The 23,356-nt window shown below is 43.2% G+C and overlaps 1 protein-coding gene across 2 annotated transcripts in view; it reads right to left on the reverse strand.

Moving 5' to 3' along the window:
* Positions 1-22,895, reverse strand: part of LOC115156053 (canalicular multispecific organic anion transporter 2) — a 71,822-nt gene extending 48,927 nt beyond the window's left edge. For both annotated transcript variants that reach the window (XM_029703272.1, XM_029703281.1), the window contains exon 1: positions 22,631-22,895. In XM_029703272.1, the coding sequence (XP_029559132.1) occupies positions 22,631-22,666 (36 nt within the window). In that variant the 5' untranslated portion in view covers positions 22,667-22,895. The remainder of the gene's footprint in view (positions 1-22,630) is intronic.
* Between the last annotated feature and the right edge of the window lie 461 nt (positions 22,896-23,356).

A 23,356-nucleotide genomic window follows, 5' to 3' on the forward strand; every position in this document is an offset into this window, starting at 1 on the left:
AATGTGTCAGTATTGTACTGGATAATATCATGGAAATGAAATATTAAACCCACTTTGCTATTTATTTTTCAAAATGGGCAGACATTATCCATATTCAATCATGAAAATGATAATGCAATATATTGTTTTGCATTTCAATTTTGTCACAAAAACAAATGCATATCCACGTAGAAAAAGGAATTTCAAACATGATATTGATTTGTCATTTGACCATTTGCATTTAGGCAGCTAAATGCTTCCATAATTTACTGCAGCAACTGCAAAACCAAAAGGCAAGGCACACACTATTGCATCTCATAGACTGATCCACCACTTCTTGTCATCGACAGACAGTGGAGTCTATTTGGCCATTTCTGTAATGGTTGAGTATACACATGCCAGGTGTTCTTGTAATGGTCTTCAGTATAGCATGGAAAATATGCAAGACCACAGCTGGACAGAAAAATGTATAAATATTTGGAAATACTCTAAGCAAGTCAACATTTATTTGTAGATATTCAAGGTTATTTTGTTAAGATGCCATTTTAAATCCAAATAAATAAATCACATTGTCATGACGTTGGCCTGTGGGTAAGGTTTATGACCCCCCCATAAATACCTTTCTCCCTTCCCTCTCTGTCTGGGAACATCAAACAAGTGGGGGGAAGGGAACCATATTTCGGCAATAGAACAAGTTGAAAATATGCGTTGGTACTTACTGAATATGATGTCAGTTCGGTTTAGACGTCGACCGATTTCAACGCCGATACCGATTATTGGAGGACCCCAAAAAAAAGCCGATACCGATTAATCGGCTGATTTAAAAATATATATAATTCTTTGTAATAATGACAATTACAACAATACTGAATGAACACTTATTTTAACTTAATATAATACATCAATAAAATCAATTTAGCCTCAAATAAATAATGAAACGTTCAATTTGGTTTAAATAATGTAAAAACAAAGTGTTGGAGAAGAAAGTAAAAGTGCAATATGTGCCATGTAAGAAAGCTAACGTTTAAGTGCCTTGCTCAGAACATGGAAACATATGAAAGCTGGTGGTTCCTTTTAACATGAGTCGTCAATATTCCCAGGTAAGAAGTTTTAGGTTGTAGTTATTATAGGAATTATAGGACTATTTCTCTCTATACGATTTGTATTTCATATACCTTTGACTATTGGATGTTCTTATAGGCACTTTAGTATTGCCAGTGTAACAGTATAGCTTCCGTCCCTCTCCTCGCTCCTACCTGGGCTCGAACCAGGAACACATCGACAACAGCCACCCTCGAAGCAGCGTTACCCATGCAGAGCAAGGGGAACAACTACTCCAAGTCTGAGAGTGAGTGACGTTTGAAACGCTATTAGCGCGCACCCCGCTAATTAGCTAGCCATTTCACATCGGTTACACCAGCCTAATCTTGGGAGTTGATAGGCTTGAAGGGGTGGGTATAATTTGTGGAACGTTCCAACAGGAATCTGTTCCAAAAAACGTAAAGTAAAAGGTTGCCAACCAACAACGCATACAAAGTAGCAACGCATACAAACCTAGCTAACTAGCTGCTGAATAGGCATCAACTCACCACGTAGCTTATTCTTAATGTTTGTCCATAGGCAACCAGAGTGAGGACAGACATTTTTCGGAATAAACGTGATGAGTGAAAAACGCAATGAAATAGACCACTCCCTACCCGGTATCTTATTCTGCCGCTATACAACTTTATATGCATGGCTTTTTGGCAACCTTGTTATTTACGAAGTTTTTGGAATAGATTCTTGTTGGAACGTTCCACAAATTATTCCCACCCGGCTTGAAGTCATAAACAGCTCGAAGCACAGCGAAGAGCTGCTGGGACAATGCACGAAAGTGCTGTTTGAATGAATGCTTACGAGCCTGCTGGTGCCTACCACCGCTCAGTCAGACTGCTCTATCAAATATCAAATCATAGACTTAATTATAACATAATAACACACAGAAATACGAGCCTTAGGTCATTAATATGGTCAAATCCGGAAACTATCATCTCGAAAACAAAAGTTTTTTCTTTCAGTGAAATACGGAACCGTTCCGTATTTTATCTAACGGGTGGCATCCCTAAGTCTAAATATTCCTGTTACATTGCACAACCTTCAATGTTTTGTCATAATTAAGTAAAATTCTGGCAAATTAGTTCGCAATGAGCCAGGCGGCCCAAACTGTTGCATATACCCTGACTGTGTGCAATGAACGCAAGAAAAGTGACACAATTTCATGTTAGCAGGCAATATTAACTAAATATGCAGGTTTAAAAATATACTGCTCAAAAAAATAAAGGGAACACTTAAACAACACATCCTAGATCTGAATGAAAGAAATAATCTTATTAAATACTTTTTTCTTTTCATAGTTGAATGTGCTGACAACAAAATCACACAAAAATAATCAATGGAAATCCAATTTATCAACCCATGGAGGTCTGGATTTGGAGTCACACTCAAAATTAAAGTGGAAAACCACACTACAGGCTGATCCAACTTTGATGTAATGTCCTTAAAACAAGTCAAAATGAGGCTCAGTAGTGTGTGTGGCCTCCACGTGCCTGTATGACCTCCCTACAACGCCTGGGCATGCTCCTGATGAGGTGGCGGATGGTCTCCTGAGGGATCTCCTCCCAGACCTGGACTAAAGCATCCGCCAACTCCTGGACAGTCTGGGGTGCAACATGGCGTTGGTGGATGGAGCGAGACATGATGTCCCAGATGTGCTCAATTGAATTCAGGTCTGGGGAACAGGTGGGCCAGTCCATAGCATCAATGCCTTCCTCTTGCAGGAACTGCTGACACACTCCAGCCACATGAAGGTCTAGCATTGTCTTGCATTAGGAGGAACCCAGGGCCAACCGCACCAGCATATGGTCTCACAATGGGGTCTGAGGATCTCATCTCGGTACCTAATGGCAGTCAGGCTACCTCTGGCGAGCACATGGAGGGCTGTGCGACCCCCCAAAGAAATGCCACCCCACACCATGACTGACCCACTGCCAAACCGGTCATGCTGGAGGATGTTGCAGGCAGCAGAACGTTCTCCACAGCGTCTCCAGACTCTGTCACGTCTGTCACGTGCTCAGTGTGAACCTGCTTTCATCTGTGAAGAGCACAGGGCGCCAGTGGCGAATTTGCCAATCTTGGTGTACTCTGGCAAATGCCAAACGTCCTGCACGGTGTTGGGCTGTAAGCACAACCCCCACCTGTGGACGTCGGGCCCTCATACCACCCTCATGGAGTCTGTTTCTGACCGTTTGAGCAGACACATGAACATTTGTGGCCTGCTGGAGGTCATTTTGCAGGGCTCTGGCAGTGCTTCTCCTACTCCTCTTTGCACAAAGGCGGAGGTAGCAGTCCTGCTGCTGGGTTGTTGCCCTCCTACGGCCTCCTCCACATCTCCTGATGTACTGGCCTGTCTCCTGGTAGCGCCTCCATGCTCTGGACACTACGCTGACAGACACAGCAAACCTTCTTGCCACAGCTCGCATTGATGTGCCATCCTGGATGAACTGCACTACCTGAGCCACTTGTGTGGGTTGTAGACTCCGTCTCATGCTACCACTAGAGTGAAAGCACCGCCAGCATTCAAAAGTGACCAAAACATCAGCCAGGAAGCATAGGAACTGAGAAGTGGTCTGTGGTCCCCACCTGCAGAACCACTCCTTTATTGGGGGTGTCTTGCTAATTGTCTATAATTTCCACCTGTTGTCTATTCCATTTGCACAACAGCATGTGAAATTTATTGTCAATCAGTGTTGCTTCCTAAGTGGACAGTTTGATTTCACAGAAGTGTGATTGACTTGGAGTTACATTGTGTTGTTTAAGTGTTCCCTTTATTTTTTTGAGCAGTGTATATACTTGTGTATTGGTTTTAAAGAAAGGTATTGATGTTTATGGTTAGGTACATTGGTGCAACGACAGTGCTTTTTTCGCAAATGCGCTTGTTAAATCAACACCCGTTTGTTGAAGTAGGCTGTGATTCAATGAGAAATTAACAGGCACCGCATCGATTATATGCAACGCAGGACACGTTAGATAAACTAGTAATATCATCAACCATGTGTAGTTAACTAGTGATTATGTTAAGATTGATAGTTTTTTTATAAGATAAGTTTAATGCTAGCTAGCAACTTACCTTGGTTTCTTGCTGCCCTCGCATAACAGGTAGTCAGCCTGCCATGCAGGCTCCTCGTGGAGTGCAATGTAAGGCAGGTGGTTAGAGCGTTGGACTAGTAACCGGAAGGTTGCAAAAACGAATCCCCGAATCCCCCCTGAACAAGGCAGTTAACCCCCGTTCCTAGGCCGTCATTGAAAATAAGAATGTGTTCTTAATCTGACTTGCCTAGTTAAATAAAGGTGTAAAAAATAATAATAATAATAATTAAAAAAAAAAAATTACATGTAATTTTCTTTTATAAAAAAATAATATATAAAAAAATACAAATAAATCTGTGGCCAAAAATACCGATTGTTATGAAAACTTGAAATCGGCCCTAATTAATCGGCCATTCCGATTAATCGGTCGACCTCTAGTTCGGTTGTCATCTGAGACATTATGACTGATGACAGGACGACATAAACTCTATATGGGAAAGTCTACACATTGTAGTTATCAGATTCACATGGAATTGTTGTGCAATTTAAATGTTTGAATATGAAACTATTTGTGAAAAGATTAAATGTAATTTTAGCTTCCAAATGAGAGAATTGGGTTTTCATAAGGTTTGAGCTCTGCTCAATCAATGGCCCGCCCCTGTGAAGAGACATGGGTTGTAAAGTATGAAACACACCCTTCTCTCCCTCCACTATATAAGCCCTTGACGAAAATGTAACCTTCTGTTCCGAGTACGCGAGGCCTGCAGCTTCTGCGTTAAAAGGGCAAGTAACTTTCTGTTCCGAGTACATTAGGGCGACGGTCCGATGTCAGAAGGATTCAGATAATAACTACAGAACTAAGCCAACCTCAGCGTGAGCTTTGGTTGCGAATGGTATGAACTTTGAACTCTTATTCACTACAAAAGTGATACCTCCTAGCCGTTGAGATTTTATAGAATTTTATAGAATGTCATATCACTTAATCCGGCATAGCCAACGATACGACAACTTGTACAATACCATTCCTTCCTTATTAAACCAGTATAAACCAGTTGACATCAATGGATGCGGCACTATAGCTATCCTCTATAGTTACACAATAGCTATCCTCTATAGTTACACAATAGCTATCCTCTATAGTTACACAATAGCTATCCTCTATAGTTACACAATAGCTATCCTCTATAGTTACACAATAGCTATCCTCTATAGTTACACATAGAATTAATGGCATTTACCTTCGGCCCATCTGCTTAACAGCCAGGGTTTAAGAGCAGGACAGGCCAGGGTTTAAGAGCAGGCCAGGCCAGGGTTTAAGAGCAGGCCAGGCCAGGGTTTAAGAGCAGGCCAGGCCAGGGTTTAAGAGCAGGGCAGGCCAGGGTTTAAGAGCAGGTGCAGGCCAGGGTTTAAGAGCAGGTGCAGGCCAGGGTTTAAGAGCAGGACAGGCCAGGGTTTAAGAGCAGGGCAGGCCAGGGTTTAAGAGCAGGACAGGCCAGGGTTTAAGAGCAGGACAGGCCAGGGTTTAAGAGCAGGACAGGCCAGGGTTTAAGAGCAGGACAGGCCAGGGTTTAAGAGCAGGACAGGACAGGGTTTAAGAGCAGGACAGGACAGGGTTTAAGAGCAGGACAAGACAGGGTTTAAGAGCAGGACAAGACAGGGTTTAAGAGCAGGACAGGACAGAATTTAAGATCAGGCCAGGACTGAATCATATTAGTATGACAGGACAAAAGCAATATACACAGCATGGTTGTGTAAATCGAAGGGACTGAACTGAATGAACTGACTGAATTAGCCCATTTCTGTATAACCAAGTTGCTAGCTTGCCATTGTACCACGTGGTCTGTTGCGCCAGAACAGGCACCTCCCCAGTGTGGTAATTATTTAGTTGTATCAATAGTTCAAATAAAGATCACACTTGTGAACAGCCGCACAGTGAGTGGTAGGTTGGATGGTAGGTTGTGGTGTGTGAGTGGTAGGTTGGATGGTAGGTTATGGTGTGTGAGTGGTAGGTTATGGTGTGTGAGTGGTAGGTTGGATGGTAGGTTATGGTGTGTGAGTGGTAGGTTGCAGTGTGTGAGTGGTAGGTTGCAGTGTGCGAGTGGTAGGTTGGATGGTAGGTTATGGTGTGTGAGTGGTAGGTTGCAGTGTGTGAGTGGTAGGTTGTGGTGTGTGAGTGGTAGGTTATGGTGTGTAGAATGACATCTATGGTTAGCTGAAGTGTTTATCTACTTGTGTTACACCCCAGCCCTCCTTTCTGTAGGGTGTGCCTGCATGGCACATCAAGCCTCAGGCTGGCGGATGCCTTCTTCGCGCTAGCAATTGTCTTATCTTTCCCTTGTCTTTTCTTACCAGCACAGTCCAGAACAGAGCAGCATGTTTTGCACTTAATGTACACGGAGGGTGAACGTCAGTAGCATGCATGTCCATTTCTCCTGGTTCAAAGTTGAGGAGAGATTGACTGCATCACTATTGATCTATTGTGGGCGGCAGGTAGCCTTGGAGGGTAGGAGCGTTGAGCCAGTAACCGAAAGGTTGACAAGGTAAAAATCTGTCATTCTGCCCCTGAGAAAGGCAGTTAACCCACTGTTTTTTTATTTTATTATTTTACACCTTTTTTTCTCCCTAATTTCTCCCTAGTTACAGTCTTGTCTCATCGCTGCAACTCCCGTACGGACTCGGGAGAGACGAAGGTCAAGAGCCGTGCGTTCTTGACACAATGCACATCCAACCTGGAAGCCAGCCGCACCAATGTGTCGGAGGAAACACCGTACACCTGGCGACCTGGTCAGCGTGCACTGCGCCCGGCACCACCACAGGAGTTGCTAGTGCGCGATGAGACAAGGATATCCCTGCCGGCCAAACCCTCCCTAGCCCAGATGACGCTGGGCCAATTGCGCGTCGCCCCATGGACCTCCCGGTCGCGGCCGGCTGCAACAGAGCCTGGGCTCGAACCCAGAATCTCTGCATCGACCACTGCGCCATCCGGGAGGCCTAGTTAACCCACTCTTACCCTGGCGCTGATGACGTGGATGTCGATTAAGGCAGCCCCCCGAACCTCTCTGATTCAGAGGGGTTGGGTTAAATGCGGAAGTCACATTTCAGTTTATTGCATTCAGTTATACAACTGACTTGGTCTCCGACTCCCCCTTTTGTTTCTGCTTGGTATTGATGGGTTAGAAGGTACCGAACACTTAACGGCACCACACAGTCCCCAGGTCCAGAACAGAGGCTGGGAAACGCACATTATTAAATAGAGCCATGAATACATGGAACTCTCTGCCACCCCAGGTAACTCAAACTAGCAACAACAACAAAAAACACCTTACGACGACAACGCGGACTGTGAAGAGACAGGCATGTTTATATATTTGGTATTGTAATTTTGTATTGTACTATTTAGTGTTATGTATATTATTTTATTTGTTGTGTTTTGCCAAGGCAGTGGCTAATTGGGATCCTAATAAAATACTAAATATTTTGCTAATAGCTAAGATGTACTTACTATGGACTGTGATAAAAGAGTCTGCTAAATATCTAAACTGTAAGTGTTAGCACAAGTCAGCATCTACCATATATATCTTAAAATGGGCCTTCTACACAAACAGCACTGAGACTAAGGCCTGTTGTGCTGTGTTAACCAGGTGCTAGCAGCCATCTCTCTGATAATGACTTTAGTCTCCCTGTAATATCCAGAAGAACAAATATCACATCACTAGTGGAGTTAATAGCTCTGTTGGTCCAAAGGGAAAAGGGGATACCTAGTCAGTTGAACAACTGAATGCCTTCAACTGAAATGTGACTTCCGCATTTAACCCCTCTGAATCAGAGAGGTTCGGGGGGCTGCCTTAAAATCGACATCATCGGCGCCCAGGTAACAGTGGGTTAACTGCCTTTCTCAGGGGCAGAACAACAGATTTTTTTACCTTGTCAGCTCTGGGATTCAATCCAGCAACCTTTCGGGTTACTGGCCCAACGCTCTAACCACTAGGCTACCCTTCATTTGATGCCGGTGACAAGGCTGATTAGAGAATGAACGCAAATGTTTAGCCGGTCATTATTGCTCACTTTATCATTGTGACCAATTCTGGAATCAAACTCTGTTGACTTTGTTGTTTAGTAATTAATGTTAATAGTCCTTTTGACATCAACACACCACAATGTCAACAGTCATAGCTTTGCAGCTTCTCCCATCCCCCCTCTAGTGAAAGTATGTTACACGCCCTCTGGTTATGGTGGAAAAAGGAAGTGTGAGCATGATTGATAACTTTGCATTGTAAAGGTACTGTATGCAAATAAATCATTGGCTGACAAGTAAATATACTGCTATTTAGCAAAAAGAACTTGAAACCGACCATGGAGATAATGAATTTAAAGTTCTTTGCAAGACTATTCCAAAGAATGGCAGCTGAGAACAAAAAGGTTTATTTTCCCATAACACTCTTAGTTTTGGGTCTGGGTGCCAAGATTGCTCAATAGCTGCAGTCAGTGTTTACGGTGAGTGTGAAAATTTCCCCATGGCGAATAAAATAATGAGTCATCTACAGTTGAAGTCGGAAGTTTACATACACCTTATCCAAATACATTTAAACTCAGTTTTTCATAATTCCTGACATTTAATCCTAGTAAAAATTCAGTTTCAGGTCAGTTAGGATCACCACTATATTTTAAGAATGTGAAATGTCAGAATAATAGTAGAGAATTATTTATTTCAGCTTTTATTTCTTTCATCACATTCCCAGTGGGTCAGAAGTTTACATACACTCAATTATGATTTGGTAGCATTGCCTTAAAATTATTTAACTTGGGTCAAACATCAAGTAGCCTTCCACAAGCTTCCCACAATAAGTTGGGTGAATTTTGGCCCATTCCTCCTGACAGAGCTGGTGTAACTGAGTCAGGTTTGTAGGCCTTTTTGCACGCAAATGCTTTTTCAGTTCTGCCAACAAATTTTCTATAGGATTGAGGTCAGGGCTTTGTGATACCCACTCCAATACATTGATTTTGTTGTCCTTAACCTCTTAAGCCATTTTGACACAACTTTGGAAGTATGTTTGGGGTCATTGTCCATTTGGAAGACCCATTTGTGACCAAGCTTTTAACTTCCTGGCTGATGTCTTGAGATGTTGCTTCAATATATCCACATAATTTTCCTACCTCATGATGCCATCTATTTTGTAACGTGCACCAGTCCCTCCTGCAGCAAAGCAGCCCCACAACATGATGCGGCCACCCCCGTGCTTCATGGTTTGGATGGTGTTCTTCGGCTTGCAAGCCTCCCCCTTTTTCCTCCAAACATAACGATGGTCATTATGGCCAAACAGTTCTATTTTTGTTTCATCAGACCAGAGGACATTTCTCCAAAAAGTACGATCTTTGTCCCCATGTGCAGTTGCAAACCATAGTCTGGCTTTTTTATGGCGGTTTTGGAGCGGTGGCTTCTTCCTTGCTGAGCGGCCTTTCAGGTTACGTCGATATTGGACTCGTTTTACTGTGGAAATATATACACTTTTGTGCCTGTTTCCTCCTGCATCTTCTCAAGGTCCTTTGCTGTTTTTCTGGGATTGATTTGCACTTTTCGCACCAAAGAATGTTCATCTCTAGGAGACAGAACGCGTCTCCTTCCTGAGCGCTATGACGGCTGCGTGGTCCCATGGTGTTTATACTTGCGTTCTATTGTTTGTACAGATGAACGTGGTACCTTCAAGCGTTTGGAAATTGCTCCCAAGCATGAACCAGACTTGTGGAGGTCTACAATTATTTTTCTGAGGTCTTGGCTGATTTCTTTTGATTTTCCCATGATGTCAAGCAAAGAGGCACTGAGTTTGAAGGTAGGCCTTTAAATACATCCACAGGTACACCTCCAATTGACCCAAATGATGTCAATTAGCCTATCAGAAGCTTCTAAAGCCATGACATCATTTTCTGGAATTTTCCAAGCTTTTTAAAGGCACAGTCAACTTAGTGTATGTAAACTTCTGACCCACTGGAATTGTGATACAGTGAACTATAAGTGAAATAATCTGTCTGTAAACAATTGTTTGAAAAATTACTTGTGTAATGCACAAAGTAGATGTCCTAACCGACTTGCCAAAACTATAGTTTTAACAAGAAATTTGTGGAGTGGTTGAAAAACGAGTTTTAATGACTCCAACCTAAGTGTGTGTAAACTTCTGACTTCAACTGTATATACTATAACTTTCACAGTGATGAAAATGTTATTCATAGTGGCATTAGAAGCAAGCATTCATCAATTATTTGTCTGATGTCATCTGTGTTCTCTAATGATACTTATAAACTGGGTGGTTCGAGCCCTGAACGCTGATTGGCTGAAAGCTGTGGTATATCAGACCACGTTGCATTATGCCTAAGAACAGCCCTTAGCTGTGGTATATTGGCCATATACCACACACCCCCACTCGGGCCTTATTGCTTAAATATTTTGCTTGTTCTGCCCCTCAGCAAGGCAGTTAACCCACTGTTCCCCGGGCACCGAAGATGTGGATGTTGATTAAAGCAGCCCCCCCACCCCACACCTCTCTGATTCAGAGGGGTTGGTTAAATGCGGATGACACATCTCAGTTGAAGGCATTCAGTTGTACAACTGACTAGGTATCCCCCTTTCCCTTTCCCTAATTAGCATTTAACATACGTTATGAACAATATGTTATGAACAATATGCACCTAATTGGTATGATGTTGCTGTTGTATGAACATAGGGGGGTTGGTGCATAAACATAAGGGTTGGTGCATAAGCATAAGGGGTGGTGCATAAGCATAAGGGGTGGTGCATAAGCATAAGGGGTGGTACATAAGCATAAGGGGTGGTGCATAAGCATAAGGGGTGGTGCATAAGCATAAGGGGTGGTGCATAAACATAAGGGGTGGTGCATAAGCATAAGGGGTGGTGCATAAGCATAAGGGGTGGTGCATAAGCATAAGGGGTGGTGCATAAGCATAAGGGGTGGTGCATAAGCATAAGGGGTGGTGCATAAGCATAAGGGGTGGTGCATAAGCATAAGGGTTGGTGCATAAGCATAAGGGTTGGTGCATAAGCATAAGGGGTGGTGCATAAGCATAATAATGGCAAAGAAGATATCTACAGAAGCCAGCCTGTCTGTACTGCCTATAGTCTGTCCCTAAAGTTGCAATTGGACCAGTGCAAAGCAGTATTGCGAAGTAGTGGTCTCCACCCAACTCTGGTCCTGGGAGTTACTGGGTGTGCAGGCTTTTGTCCAACTAAACACTTCTCTAGCAAATGGTAGTGCCTTGGAAATATACAGTACAGGTTACAGCACAGTAGGCCTATCCACTGTAATTCTATGGAATCCCACTGTTGTTGACACCACTCATCCCACACACGTCACACACAGATCCCCTCATGTTTTCACTGTCTGTATGCCCCCTCTTACACAATCTCACTCTCTAACACAAAACACACACCTCTCCATGGGTTCTCCCTCTCCATATACATTAATCGCCAGATAGTGAGTAATCGGAGGTGATTTGTTAATCAGATCAGTGTTGTGTATGGGGGTTCTGTAAGCCCTACCAGTTAGTTAGCAATACACTGTAAAACACTGGTCATGTGGCGTTCACAGATTGTTTTCCAGTGTTTAGAACCAAAGAACATTGAATCATGTCTTTAAAGATAACTTTTCCATTTTAAGTAGAGAACTCCAGTGAATGTTGTACTCTGGTTTCTTACGTGTTTTATTTATCTGAAGTCTTTTATCTGAAAAAGCGGAAGTTTCAACAATACTTATTATAAAATGGATTTGGGAGGGAGTTATTCACGACAATCGTTTGGTAATGCCTGTTAACAGTTACATTTGAATTATCAATACGCATCCGCTGTCCCACAGCACAGCCAGGCAATTCATAACCTTCATCTCCCCTGAAAAAAGAAAAGAGAATAAGAGTCAAGACTTTATTTCCCCATGCTTCTAGCTGGTCATTTGATTTGCAGCAGTGGGGGGGGTTTATCATAACCTTGCTTCCTGTCTCTATGAGCTGTGCAACAATGTTGCAGTTTTTGTGATCTCCACTGTGCCATAGAAAATGAATGTGTCCAGACTGACAACTTCTCTGAGCCAGATTCATACATCAGTCTAATTAGTGTGGATATATCCAAAGAAAAGAAGTGTACACACTAGAGGTCGACCGATTATGATTTTTCAACGCCGATACCGATTATTGGATGGACCCCCCCAAAAAAACGGCACCGATTAATCGGCCAATTTTTCTATTTCTTTGTAATAATGACAATTACAACAATACTGACTGAACACTTATTTTAACTTAATATAATACATCAATAAAATCAATTTAGCCTCAAATAAATAATGAAACGTTCAATTTGGTTTAAATAATGCAAAAACAAAGTGTTGGAGAAGAAAGTAAAAGTGCAATATCTGCCATGTAAGAAAGCTAACGTTTAAGTTCCTTGCTCAGAACATGAGAACATATGAAAGCTGGTGGTTCCCTTTAACATGAGTCTTCAATATTCCCAGGTAAGAAGTTTTAGGTTGTAGTTATTTTAGGAATTATAGGACTATTTCTCTCTATAGGATTTGTATTTCATATACCTTTGACTATTGGATGTTCTTATAGGCACTTTAGTATTGCCAGGGTAACAGTATAGCTTCCGTCCCTCTCCTCGCTCCTACCTGGGCTCGAACCAGGAACACATCGACAACAGCCACCCTCGAAGCAGCATTACCCATGCAGAGCAAGGGGAACAACTACTCCAAGAGTCAGAGCGAGTGACGTTTGAAACGCTATTAGCACGCACCCCGCTAACTAGCTAGCCATTTCACATCAGTTACACCAGCCTGATCTTGGGAGTTGATAGGCTTGAAGTTATAAACAGCGCAATGCTTGAAGCACATTGAAGAGCTGCTGGCAAAACGCACAAAAGTGCTGTTTGAATGAATGCTTATGAGCCTGCTGGTGCCTACCACTGCTCAGTCAGACTGCTCTATCAAATCATAGACTTAATTTTAATAACACACAGAAATACGAGCCTTAGGTCATTAATATGGTCGAATCCGGAAACTATCATCTCGAAAACAAAACGTTTATTCTTTCAGTGAAATACGGAACCGTTGTAACGACCGGAACCCCCCCTCCAACGGTGCGTACTCCCGGCGCACCAACCTAAAGTCTATTAGGGGGGGGACCCGGGTGGGCGCCTCACCCTCGGTGGAGGCTCTGGCCCCGGGCGTGTTTCTCCCCCTGCCTCCACCCTAGCCCTACCCCTCTGGCCCGGACTGGACCACGGTGGAGCAGCATGCTCAGGCTCCGGAGCAGAGCCGCCGACCGGAACAGGACTGGTCACCGGTGGACCGGACACAGGCCGTGCCGGACTGTGGACACGCGCCGTGGGCCTGGTGCGGGGGACAGGGACGGGCCGGACAGGACCGGGGACACGCACCACCAACCTGGTGCGGGGAGCAGGGACGGGCCGGACTGGCCTGGGGACACGCACCACCAACCTGGTGCGGGGAGCAGGGACGGGCCGGACTGGGGACACGCACCACCGGCTTGGTGCGGGGAGCCGGGATGGGCCGGACAGGACTGTGGACACGCACCACTAACCTGGTGCGGGGAGCAGGAATGGGCCGGACAGGACTGGGGACACGCACCACTAACCTGGTGCGGGGAGCAGGGATGGGCCGGACAGGACTGTGGACACGCACCACTAACCTGGTGCGGGGAGCAGGGACGGGCCGGACTGGACTGGGGACACGCACCACTGGCTTGGTGCGGGGAGCAGGGACGGGCCGGACTGGACTGGGGACACGCACCACTAACCTGGTGCGGGGAGCAGGGATGGGCCGGACAGGACTGTGGACACGCACCACTAACCTGGTGCGGGGAGCAGGGACGGGCCGGACTGGACTGGGGACGCCTGGCAGCTCGGGACAGTCTGGGCAGTCTGGCCACTCCGGCAGTTCAGGGCAGTCTGGCCACTCCGGCAGTTCAGCGCAGTCTGGCCACTCCGGCAGTTCAGCGCAGTCTGGCCACTCCGGCAGTTCAGCGCAGTCTGGCCACTCCGGCAGTTCAGCGCAGTCTGGCCACTCCGGCGACTGTTGACTGACGGGCAGCTCCGACGACTGTTGACTGGCGGGCAGCTCCGACGACTGTTGACTGGCGGGCAGCTCCGACGACTGTTGACTGGCGGGCAGCTCCGACGACTGTTGACTGGCGGGCAGCTCCTGCCCCGTCAAACAGCCCTTGTGCCCCCCCCTAAAAAATTATTGGGGATGCCTCTCGGTCTCCCTAAACTCTTCCATCGCCCTGGAAATGCTCCTCCTTAACTCGGCCCATGTCCATCCTTCCTCTTCGTTCCTCTGCTGCTTGGTCCTGGTTTGGTGGGTTGTTCTGTAACGATCGTCGTGCAGGAAGGAAGAAGTGGACCAAGGCGCAGCTGGGAGCGAACACATGTTATTTATTTCAGACTGAAATAACACGGTCAAAACAGAGAATAAACGTATCGTTACTGCTCCAACAAAAAGAGACAACAACCCACAAACATCGTGGGGGGAAAAGGAACTTAAATATGATTCCCCAATCAGAGGCAACTAGCGACAGCTGTCTCTGATTGGGAATCGACATAACCCAACATAGAAATACGCCCCAAAGCAAGGCTATACCAAAACATAGAAAATAAACTATAGAAATGCCACACCCTGACCAAAATAGAAGAGTTCACCTGGTCAGGGCGTGACAACCGTTCCGTATTTCATCTAACAGGTGGTATCCCTAAGTCTAAATATTCCTGTTACATTGCACAACCTTCAATGTTATGTCATAATTACGTAAAATTCTGGCAAATTAGTTCGCAACGAGTCAGGCGGCCCAAACTGTTGCATATACCCTGACTGCGTGCAATGAACGCAAGAGAAGTGACACAATTTCACCTGGTTAATATTGCCTGCTAACCTGGATTTCTTTTAGCTAAATATGCAGGTTTAAAAATATATACTTCTGTGTATTGATTTTAAGAAAGGCATTGATGTTTATGGTTAGGTACAGTCGTGCAACGATTGTGCTTGTTTCGCAAATGCGCTTTTGTTAAATCATCCCCCGTTTGGCAAAGTCGGCTGTCTTTGTTAGGAAGAAATAATCTGCATAGTTCACAACGAGCCAGGTGGCCCAAACTGCTGCATATACCCTGACTCTGTTGCAAGAGAAGTGACACATTTTCCCTAGTTAAAAGAAATTCATGTTAGCAGGCAATATTAACTAAATATGCAGGTTTAAAAATATATACTTGTGTATTGATTTTAAGAAAGGCATTGATGTTTATGGTTAGGTACACGTTGGAGCAACGTGTACCTAAGCGATTATATGCAACGCAGGACAGGCTAGATAAACTAGTAATATCATCAACCATGTGTAGTTAACTAGTGATTATGATTGATTGATTGTTTTTTATAAGATAAGTTTAATGCTAGCTAGCAATTTACCTTGGCTTCTTACTGCATTCGCGTAACAGGCAGGCTCCTCGTGGAGTGCAATGTAAAGCAGGTGGTTAGAGCGTTTGACTAGTTAACCGTAAGGTTGTAAGATTCAATCCCCGAGCTGACAAGGTAAAAATCTGTCATTCTGCCCATGAACAAGGCAGTTTACCCACTGTTCCTAGACCGTCATTGAAAATAAGAATGTGTTCTTAACTGACTTGCCTAGTTAAATAAAGGTGTAAAAAATAATAATAATCGGCGTCCAAAAATACCGATTTCCGATTGTTATGAAAACTTGAAATCGGCCCGAATTAAATCGGCCATTCCGATTAATCGGTCGACCTCTAGCACACACACACACACACACACACACACACACACACACACACACACACACACACACACACACACACACACACACACACACACACACACACACACACACATATATATTTTGAATTCAGGCTGTAACAACTAAATGTGGAATAAGTCAATGGGTTCATGAGGTATTGCTTAATTAAGGAACCAAAGAAACTCTGAAATCTCAAAGTCATCTGAGGTAATGATAAGTCAATACTGTATCAAAGCGAGGGGAGCCAGAGTCATGATGACTGTAATACATTTTGTCAAGTCAGCATTTCAGCAATTCACTACTTAACGTGTTAAAACAACACTCCTAGAGTCTTAAACGGATACGGCGAGATTCTGGCAATTAAGACCTTTTTCTACTTACTCAGAGTCAGATGAACTCCTGGATTAAATGTTTAATGTCTCTGTGTGCAGTTTGAAGGAAGTTGCAGCTATTGCTAAATAGTGGTAGCGCAATGACTGGAAGTCTACCGTAACAGCGAACATAACCGTTCCAATAGACTTCTAGTTTTTGCTTTAACACTAGTTTCCAGAATCTCACACTATCCCTTTAAAGTGACCGTAGGATATCCCCGAGTCAAAACAGCACTGGACCGCTTACAGACACTGAAAACCTCTATATCTATGTTGTCCAACATCTAGTTTTCCCTTAAATACACTACAATTGGAAGTGAATGAAACTGAAACTGGAATTGAATGTCCTTAACACACATGGATGTTTACCATTCAGTCTGGTGTCACCATTTCTCTCTTTCGACTAGAGAACTCAGTCACTTCTCAGTTAAGACGTCCTAAACCCAGTTTCCTAAAGACTAATGAACAGCACGCACAGTTCAGCCCAGGTCAGCTCCATTCAACTGTAGAATACAAAGTAAGTTGAAACATGTCTTTAGCTCACTTTTCTACTTTAAAAACTCACCCCACTGGATGTTGTACAAAATGGTTCACTCGTATCACGAAATAATCAGCTTTACCGCAAATATCAACAGTACACCTGTTGCAGCAGAGGCAATTACTGGTGAAGAACTGAAGGCTAGGTGTTAAGTTATATGCTGTCCATCTGTGTCAAAGACATTACTATAATCCTCCCTAGCCTAGGAGCCTTAAACCACATTGAAAGAGCCACCACTGCACTGCAGTAAAGCCCTTCAGATCTCCTCCTCTCTCACACGTGCACTCTCTTCCTCTCCATCCCATCCCCTCCTCTCCCATCCTCTCGACACTAGAACATTCTACGGCAGCCCTGTTAGCGCCCCATTAACATTACATGGGGAATATTGAAATAATGCTGTGTTACTGAATGTCTAAATACTCAACATTCTCAAAGTTGGCCCAACTCTCTAAATATTTGGCTCTAGGTTAGTTTACTGAATAAAGGAAAAAAAACCTACCCTACATGCCACACACACACACTCACACACAGGAGAGAGAGCGACGGAGAGTGGGGGACAGAAAGCGAGACAGACATGCCGTGTTCAGAGTCAGACAGTAGGTATATTCCTTTACTGAGAACATCATTGGTATGATGAGCACATGCTACACAGGGGGCTGATCCTCGGGGCAGGGGGCTGATCCTCGGGGCAGGGGGCTGATCTGCGCAGTCACCTGTGTGTTTCTGTGTTAATCTAAATCCTCTTCACTCAATCCCCCTCTCCCTGCTCTCCCTCTTCCTCCCTCACTCACTCACTCCCCAGTCACCCCCTCCCTCTTCCTCTCTCACTGTCCATGTCTGTCTCTCTTCTCCTCATCAATCCCTTTTCTCACTCTCTCTTCCCATATTACCATATCTTGTTAACTACGCCCTGTCTCCTTATACCACTCTCTCTCCCCAGCCATCCTCCCTCCTCTTAGAATAGAAATGTTGGTTGTGCATCAGCAGTTTTTCGCTTGTTATGTCAGTCACTGACAGTCACTCAATTAGCCAATGTCAGGTAAAACATTTTTGATGGGTAAGTTGGTCTAGCAGTCAGCTTTCAAAACTTAGTATTCATAGTCGAATTCCCGACTGGGGGGGGGGGGGGGGGGGGGATTTTGTTAGTCACTTGCAGTCAGATATCACATTAAAAACTGCTAACATTTCTCTCCACTCCACGGCAAAAAAGTGTTTAATTGCAGGAAATGAGTTACAAAACGGTTAAATCTTCTCGCTGCCCCATGGCAAAATGTGTAGAATTCCAGGAAATTAACTATAAAACATAAATGTTCTCTCCGCTGTGAAGAGGGGGGAGTGGCCACTAAAATGTTTTGCTCGCAAGGTGAAAGAATGTTGCCTAAGGGCAGTAAAAGGCTAGGGCCCGCTCTGACTGCATGATGGGTATGTATGTGGGTATACTGTGGCCCCTCATGATGAGTTCACATTTTTTGTGGCCCCACCCTCTATCAAAGTTGCCCACCCCTGCTTTAAAGCGACAGAAACCATTTTTCCATCCCCAAAATGACCACTTACTAAACAAAATATTATGTAATAAGATCCAATTACTGTTTTTCCTCCATATTAACGGGATAGTGTGAGTCTCGGCAACGAAGCCATCTACTTCCCTAGAGTCAGATAAACAGAAACAGCTAACACGCTGTAGACCAGGGGTGTAAAATTCTTTCCATGGAGGGCCGAGTGTCTGCTGTTTTTTTGTTCTTTTTTATCCTTTAAATTTAAACCTAGACAACCAGGTGATGGGAATTCCTTACTAATTAGTGACCTTAATCAATCAAGTACAAGGGAGGAGCAAAAACCTGCAGACACTCTGCCCTCCGTGGAATGAGTTTGTTGCGTGCTGAAGACTTCAAGTCATTGTGCTAAAGCTAGTTAGCACTGGGTCGTGAAACTACCTCTAACTTCCCTAATACTGGACACAGAGGCATAAAAATGGTATCCACAAGGGTATTCTGTTGCAGCTAGCACTATTCATAAAAGCTAGCACTATTCATAAAGTAAATATCCCCCCTTCCTAGAGGGCTGCGGATCCCAGTTTGAAAAGCCCTGGCATAGAACAAGCAGCACAAACACTCAAGGTCCTCACCTCTCATAACTAGAGGTCGACCGATTAATTGGAATGGCCGATTAATTAGGGCCGATTTCAAGTTTTCATAACAATCGGTAATCGCCATTTTTGGACACCGATTATGGCCGATTACATTTCACTCCACGAGGAGACTGCGTGGCAGGCTGACTACCTGTTACGCGAGTGCAGCAAGGAGCCATGGTAAGTTGCTAGCTAGCATTAAACTTATCTTATAAAAAACAATCAATCGTAACATAATCACTAGTTAACTACACATGATTGATGATATTACTAGTTTATCTAGCTTGTCCTGTGTTGCATATAATCGATGCAGTGCCTGTTAATTTATTATCGAATCACAGCCTACTTTGTCAAACGGGTGATGATTTAACAAGCGCATTCACGAAAAAAGCACTGTCGGTGCACCAATGTGTACCTAACCATAAACATCAATGCCTTTCTTAAAATCAATACACAAGTATATATTTTTAAACCTGCATATTTAGTTAATATTGCCTGCTAACATGAATTTCTTTTAACTAGGGAAATTGTGTCACTTCTCTTGCGTTCTGTGCAAGCAGAGTCAGGGTATATGCAGCAGCTTGGGCCGCCTGGCTCGTTGCGAACTGTGTGAAGACCATTTCTTCCTAACAAAGACCGTAATTCATTTGCCAGAATTGTACACAATTATGACATAACATTGAAGGTTGTGCAATGTAACAGCAATATTTAGACTTAGGGATGCCACCCGTTAGATAAAATACGGAACGGTTCCGTATTTCACTGAAAGAATTAAACGTTTTGTTTTCGAGATGATAGTTTCCGGATTTGACCATATTAATGACCTAAGGCTCGTATTTCTGTGTGTTATTATATTATACTTAAGTCTATGATTTGATATTTGATAGAGCAGTCTGAGCGGTGGTAGGCAGCAGCAGGCTCGTAAGCATTCATTTAAACAGCACTTTCCTGCGTTTGCCAGCAGCTCTTCGTAATGCTTGAAGCACAGTGTTGTTTATGACTTCAAGCCTATCAACTACCGAGATCAGGCTGGCAATACTATAGTGCCTAAAAGAACATCCAATAGTCAAAGGTATATGAAATACAAATGGTATAGAGAGAAATAGTCCTATAATTCCTATAATAACTACAACCTAAAACTTCTTACCTGGGAATATTGAAGACTCATGTTAAAAGGAACCACCAGCTTTCATAAGTTCTCATGTTCTGTGCAAGGAACTTAAACGTTAGCTTTTTTACATGGCACATATTGCACTTTTACTTTCTTCTCCAACACTTTGTTTTCGCATCATTTTTACCAAATTGAACATGTTTCATTATTTATTTGAGACTAAATTGATTTTATTGAGGTATTATATTAAGTTAAAATAAGTGTTCATTCAGTATTGTTGTAATTGTCATCACACACACACAATAGTACGCAAGTATATATATATATATATATATATATATACACACACACACATATAAATCGGCATCGGCTTTTTTTGGTCCTCCAATAAATCGGTATCGGTGTTGAAAAATCCTAATCGGTCGACCTCTACTCATAACCAAGGCATTTACATTGGTCATTTAGTAGAAGCTTTTATCCATACTGACTTACAGTCAACATTTAACTCAAGTAGATACAGTGCCTTTAGAAAGCACACAGAACTCCTTGATTTATTCCATATTTTGTTGTGGTACAGCCTGAATTCAAAATTCTAACACACAATACGCCATAATGATAAAGTGAAAACATGTTTTTAGAAATCTTTGTTGATTTATTAAAAATGAAATACAGAAATATTTCGTTTACATAACTATTCACACCCCTTTGCTATGGCATGCCAAATTGAGTTCAGGTGCATCCAAATTCCTTTGATTATCCTTGAGGTGTCACTACAACTTGATTGGTCAATTCAATTGTTTTGAAATAAAAACAACACAAAAAGGTCCGCATGTCAGAGCAGAAACTATACCATGAAGTCCAAGGAACTGTCCGTAGAGCTCCGAGATAGAATTGTGATGGGGAAGTGTTTAAAACAATTTCTAGAGTGTTTTACGTTTCTAAGAGCACAGTGGTCTCCATAATTGGGAAATTGAAACAATATGGGAAAAGCCCAGAATATGTCTAGAGCTGGCCGTCTGACCACTGCATCTCAGTGCAAGAGGCATCACTACAGTGGAGCTGTAGACTCTTACCTCCCTCACTAGCTTTAAGCACCAGCTGTCAGAGCAGCTCACAGATCACTACACCTGTACATAGCTCATCTGTAAATAGCCCATCCAATCTACCTCATCCCCATACTGTATTTATTTATTTTGCTCCTTTGCACCCCAGTATCTCTACTTGCACATTCATCTTCTGCACATTCTACCATTCCAGTGTTTAATTGCTATATTGTAATTACTTCGCCACCATGGCCTATTTATTGCCTTACTTCTCTTATCCTACCTCATTTGCACATGCTGTATATAGATTTTTCTACTGTATTATTGATTGTATGTTTGTTTATTCCATGTGTAACTCTGTGTTGTTGTATGTGTCGAACTGCTTTGCTTTATCTTGGCCAGGTCGCAGTTGCAAATGAGAACTTGTTCTCAACTAGCCTACCTGGTTAAATAAAGGTGAAATTAAAAATAAATTAATTAAAAACAGTCCCTGGTTCGAATCCAGGCTGTATCACATCTGGCTGTGATTGGGAGTCCCATAGGGCGGCGGACAATTGACCCAGCGTCGTCCGGGTTTGGCCTGGGTAGGCCGTCAATGTAAATAAGAATTTGCTAGTTAAATTAAGGTTAAATAAAATGTAAAAAAGTGAAATTATGCATGGTTGAAATTTGGCCGTAGACGTATTTTAAACTCATTTTCAACATTTGTTCTGAAATGGGTTGGCTACAGTTTACGCAAGCATCCAGGACCGAATACATTTCCTTGTTGGTTTATTACACTTTAACTTCGCTCGGTGTCTTGTTTAAATCGCCAAAACCAAGCTTTCAAAGATGTAAAACTAAACCAAGATAAACCACACCTTGTCGTTTCCAACGCAAACAAATGAGTCACAGTGGGCAGTACAAGCTAGGAGGTGGGCCGAGCCAAGCACGTCCTAGCGATATCCTATTGGCGCGTTCTAGTATACAGCCGCATGTTTCCGTTACAGAACGCCTACTCTGTGAAGTGCGCCTGTGCAATAACTATTTGCCTTTGCACTCCTAAACAGCGCAATATATATATTTTTTACTTTGGAAGAGAGTAAAGTCTACAAAACTTTGTCCACTCTGTTCATAACGGATTCTAGTTTTTGCAACGGAGTACTGTAGTGAGATCAAATGTTTAATTGAAGAGAAAATGTGCAGAATGTTGGCCAAAATCGCTCTCGTTCCATCTTACCATATTTGGTAGTGAGAGGAAGCGCCAACCGTATGCTTCACATTTATACACCCAGTGATATATCTGTCTCATTGTTATATCTGTGGGGTTATGGTAGTACTGTAACTTCACACCTCCAAAACCACCAAGACCATGAAACATTGCTAAATTAATAAACTATACACAACCGTTTCTGCGGCTTACACATAGAAAACATTGAAGCCAAGACAACGTCCTTGTTTCAGATTATTGTGTTATTTATGCACAAGGTGATCACAACCGTGAACTCAACTGCCTGCCATCCGACAAGCCCTACTTACCCAGAACGGGAGCTTTGGTCCGCATAGGCGCTCCATGTCCAAGGGGCTTCGGCACAGCGAACGAATTACCCTTTCCCGGCTTTAACAGGTCGGCTCCGTCACTTTCAACTTATTTTGCTCTCGCACATACACGTTAGCGGAGCTCGTTGAGTTAATTTATATAGTAGTAGTTTGGCTCTGCTTCTGAACAACCCTCCTTCTCTCTCTCCTCATTTCACTCCAGAGTGCAGTTAGATGAGAACAGTCACACCAAGGTTGTAGCAGCGTGTTGTGAACAACATTCATAGCAGCGATAGTGGAATCGGCGGTTTACCTTCAAAATAAAAGTACTCCATTGAAACTGACGCACACCGATAAAAATTGTGGAATCATGCCACAAATGTTGTAGATAATGCCAAACAAGGTTTGAATGTTGTTATACAAATTCACCAAAAGACAATTATTAGTTAAATTTACCCCAAAACAAATCAGTTGAAATCGCACTGTGGATGTATTTAAATTCAGAATTGCATTTGGGCATTATTTACATGTACAGCCTGACCTATGGATGTTGCACCCATGAAATGGGGTATCAGCCTACTCAGTGACATCCACAGAATACAACGTTGTAGAGTTTACACATCTATTAGCATCTTAGCACTTCTTAAAATGTTCATACTTCAGTAAAAGTAAAGCTATGTTAATAGAAAATGACTCAAGTAAAAGTGAAAGTCACCCAGTAAAATA

The sequence above is a fragment of the Salmo trutta genome, chromosome 2 (assembly GCF_901001165.1).
Source record: "Salmo trutta chromosome 2, fSalTru1.1, whole genome shotgun sequence".
Taxonomy (NCBI): domain Eukaryota; kingdom Metazoa; phylum Chordata; class Actinopteri; order Salmoniformes; family Salmonidae; genus Salmo; species Salmo trutta.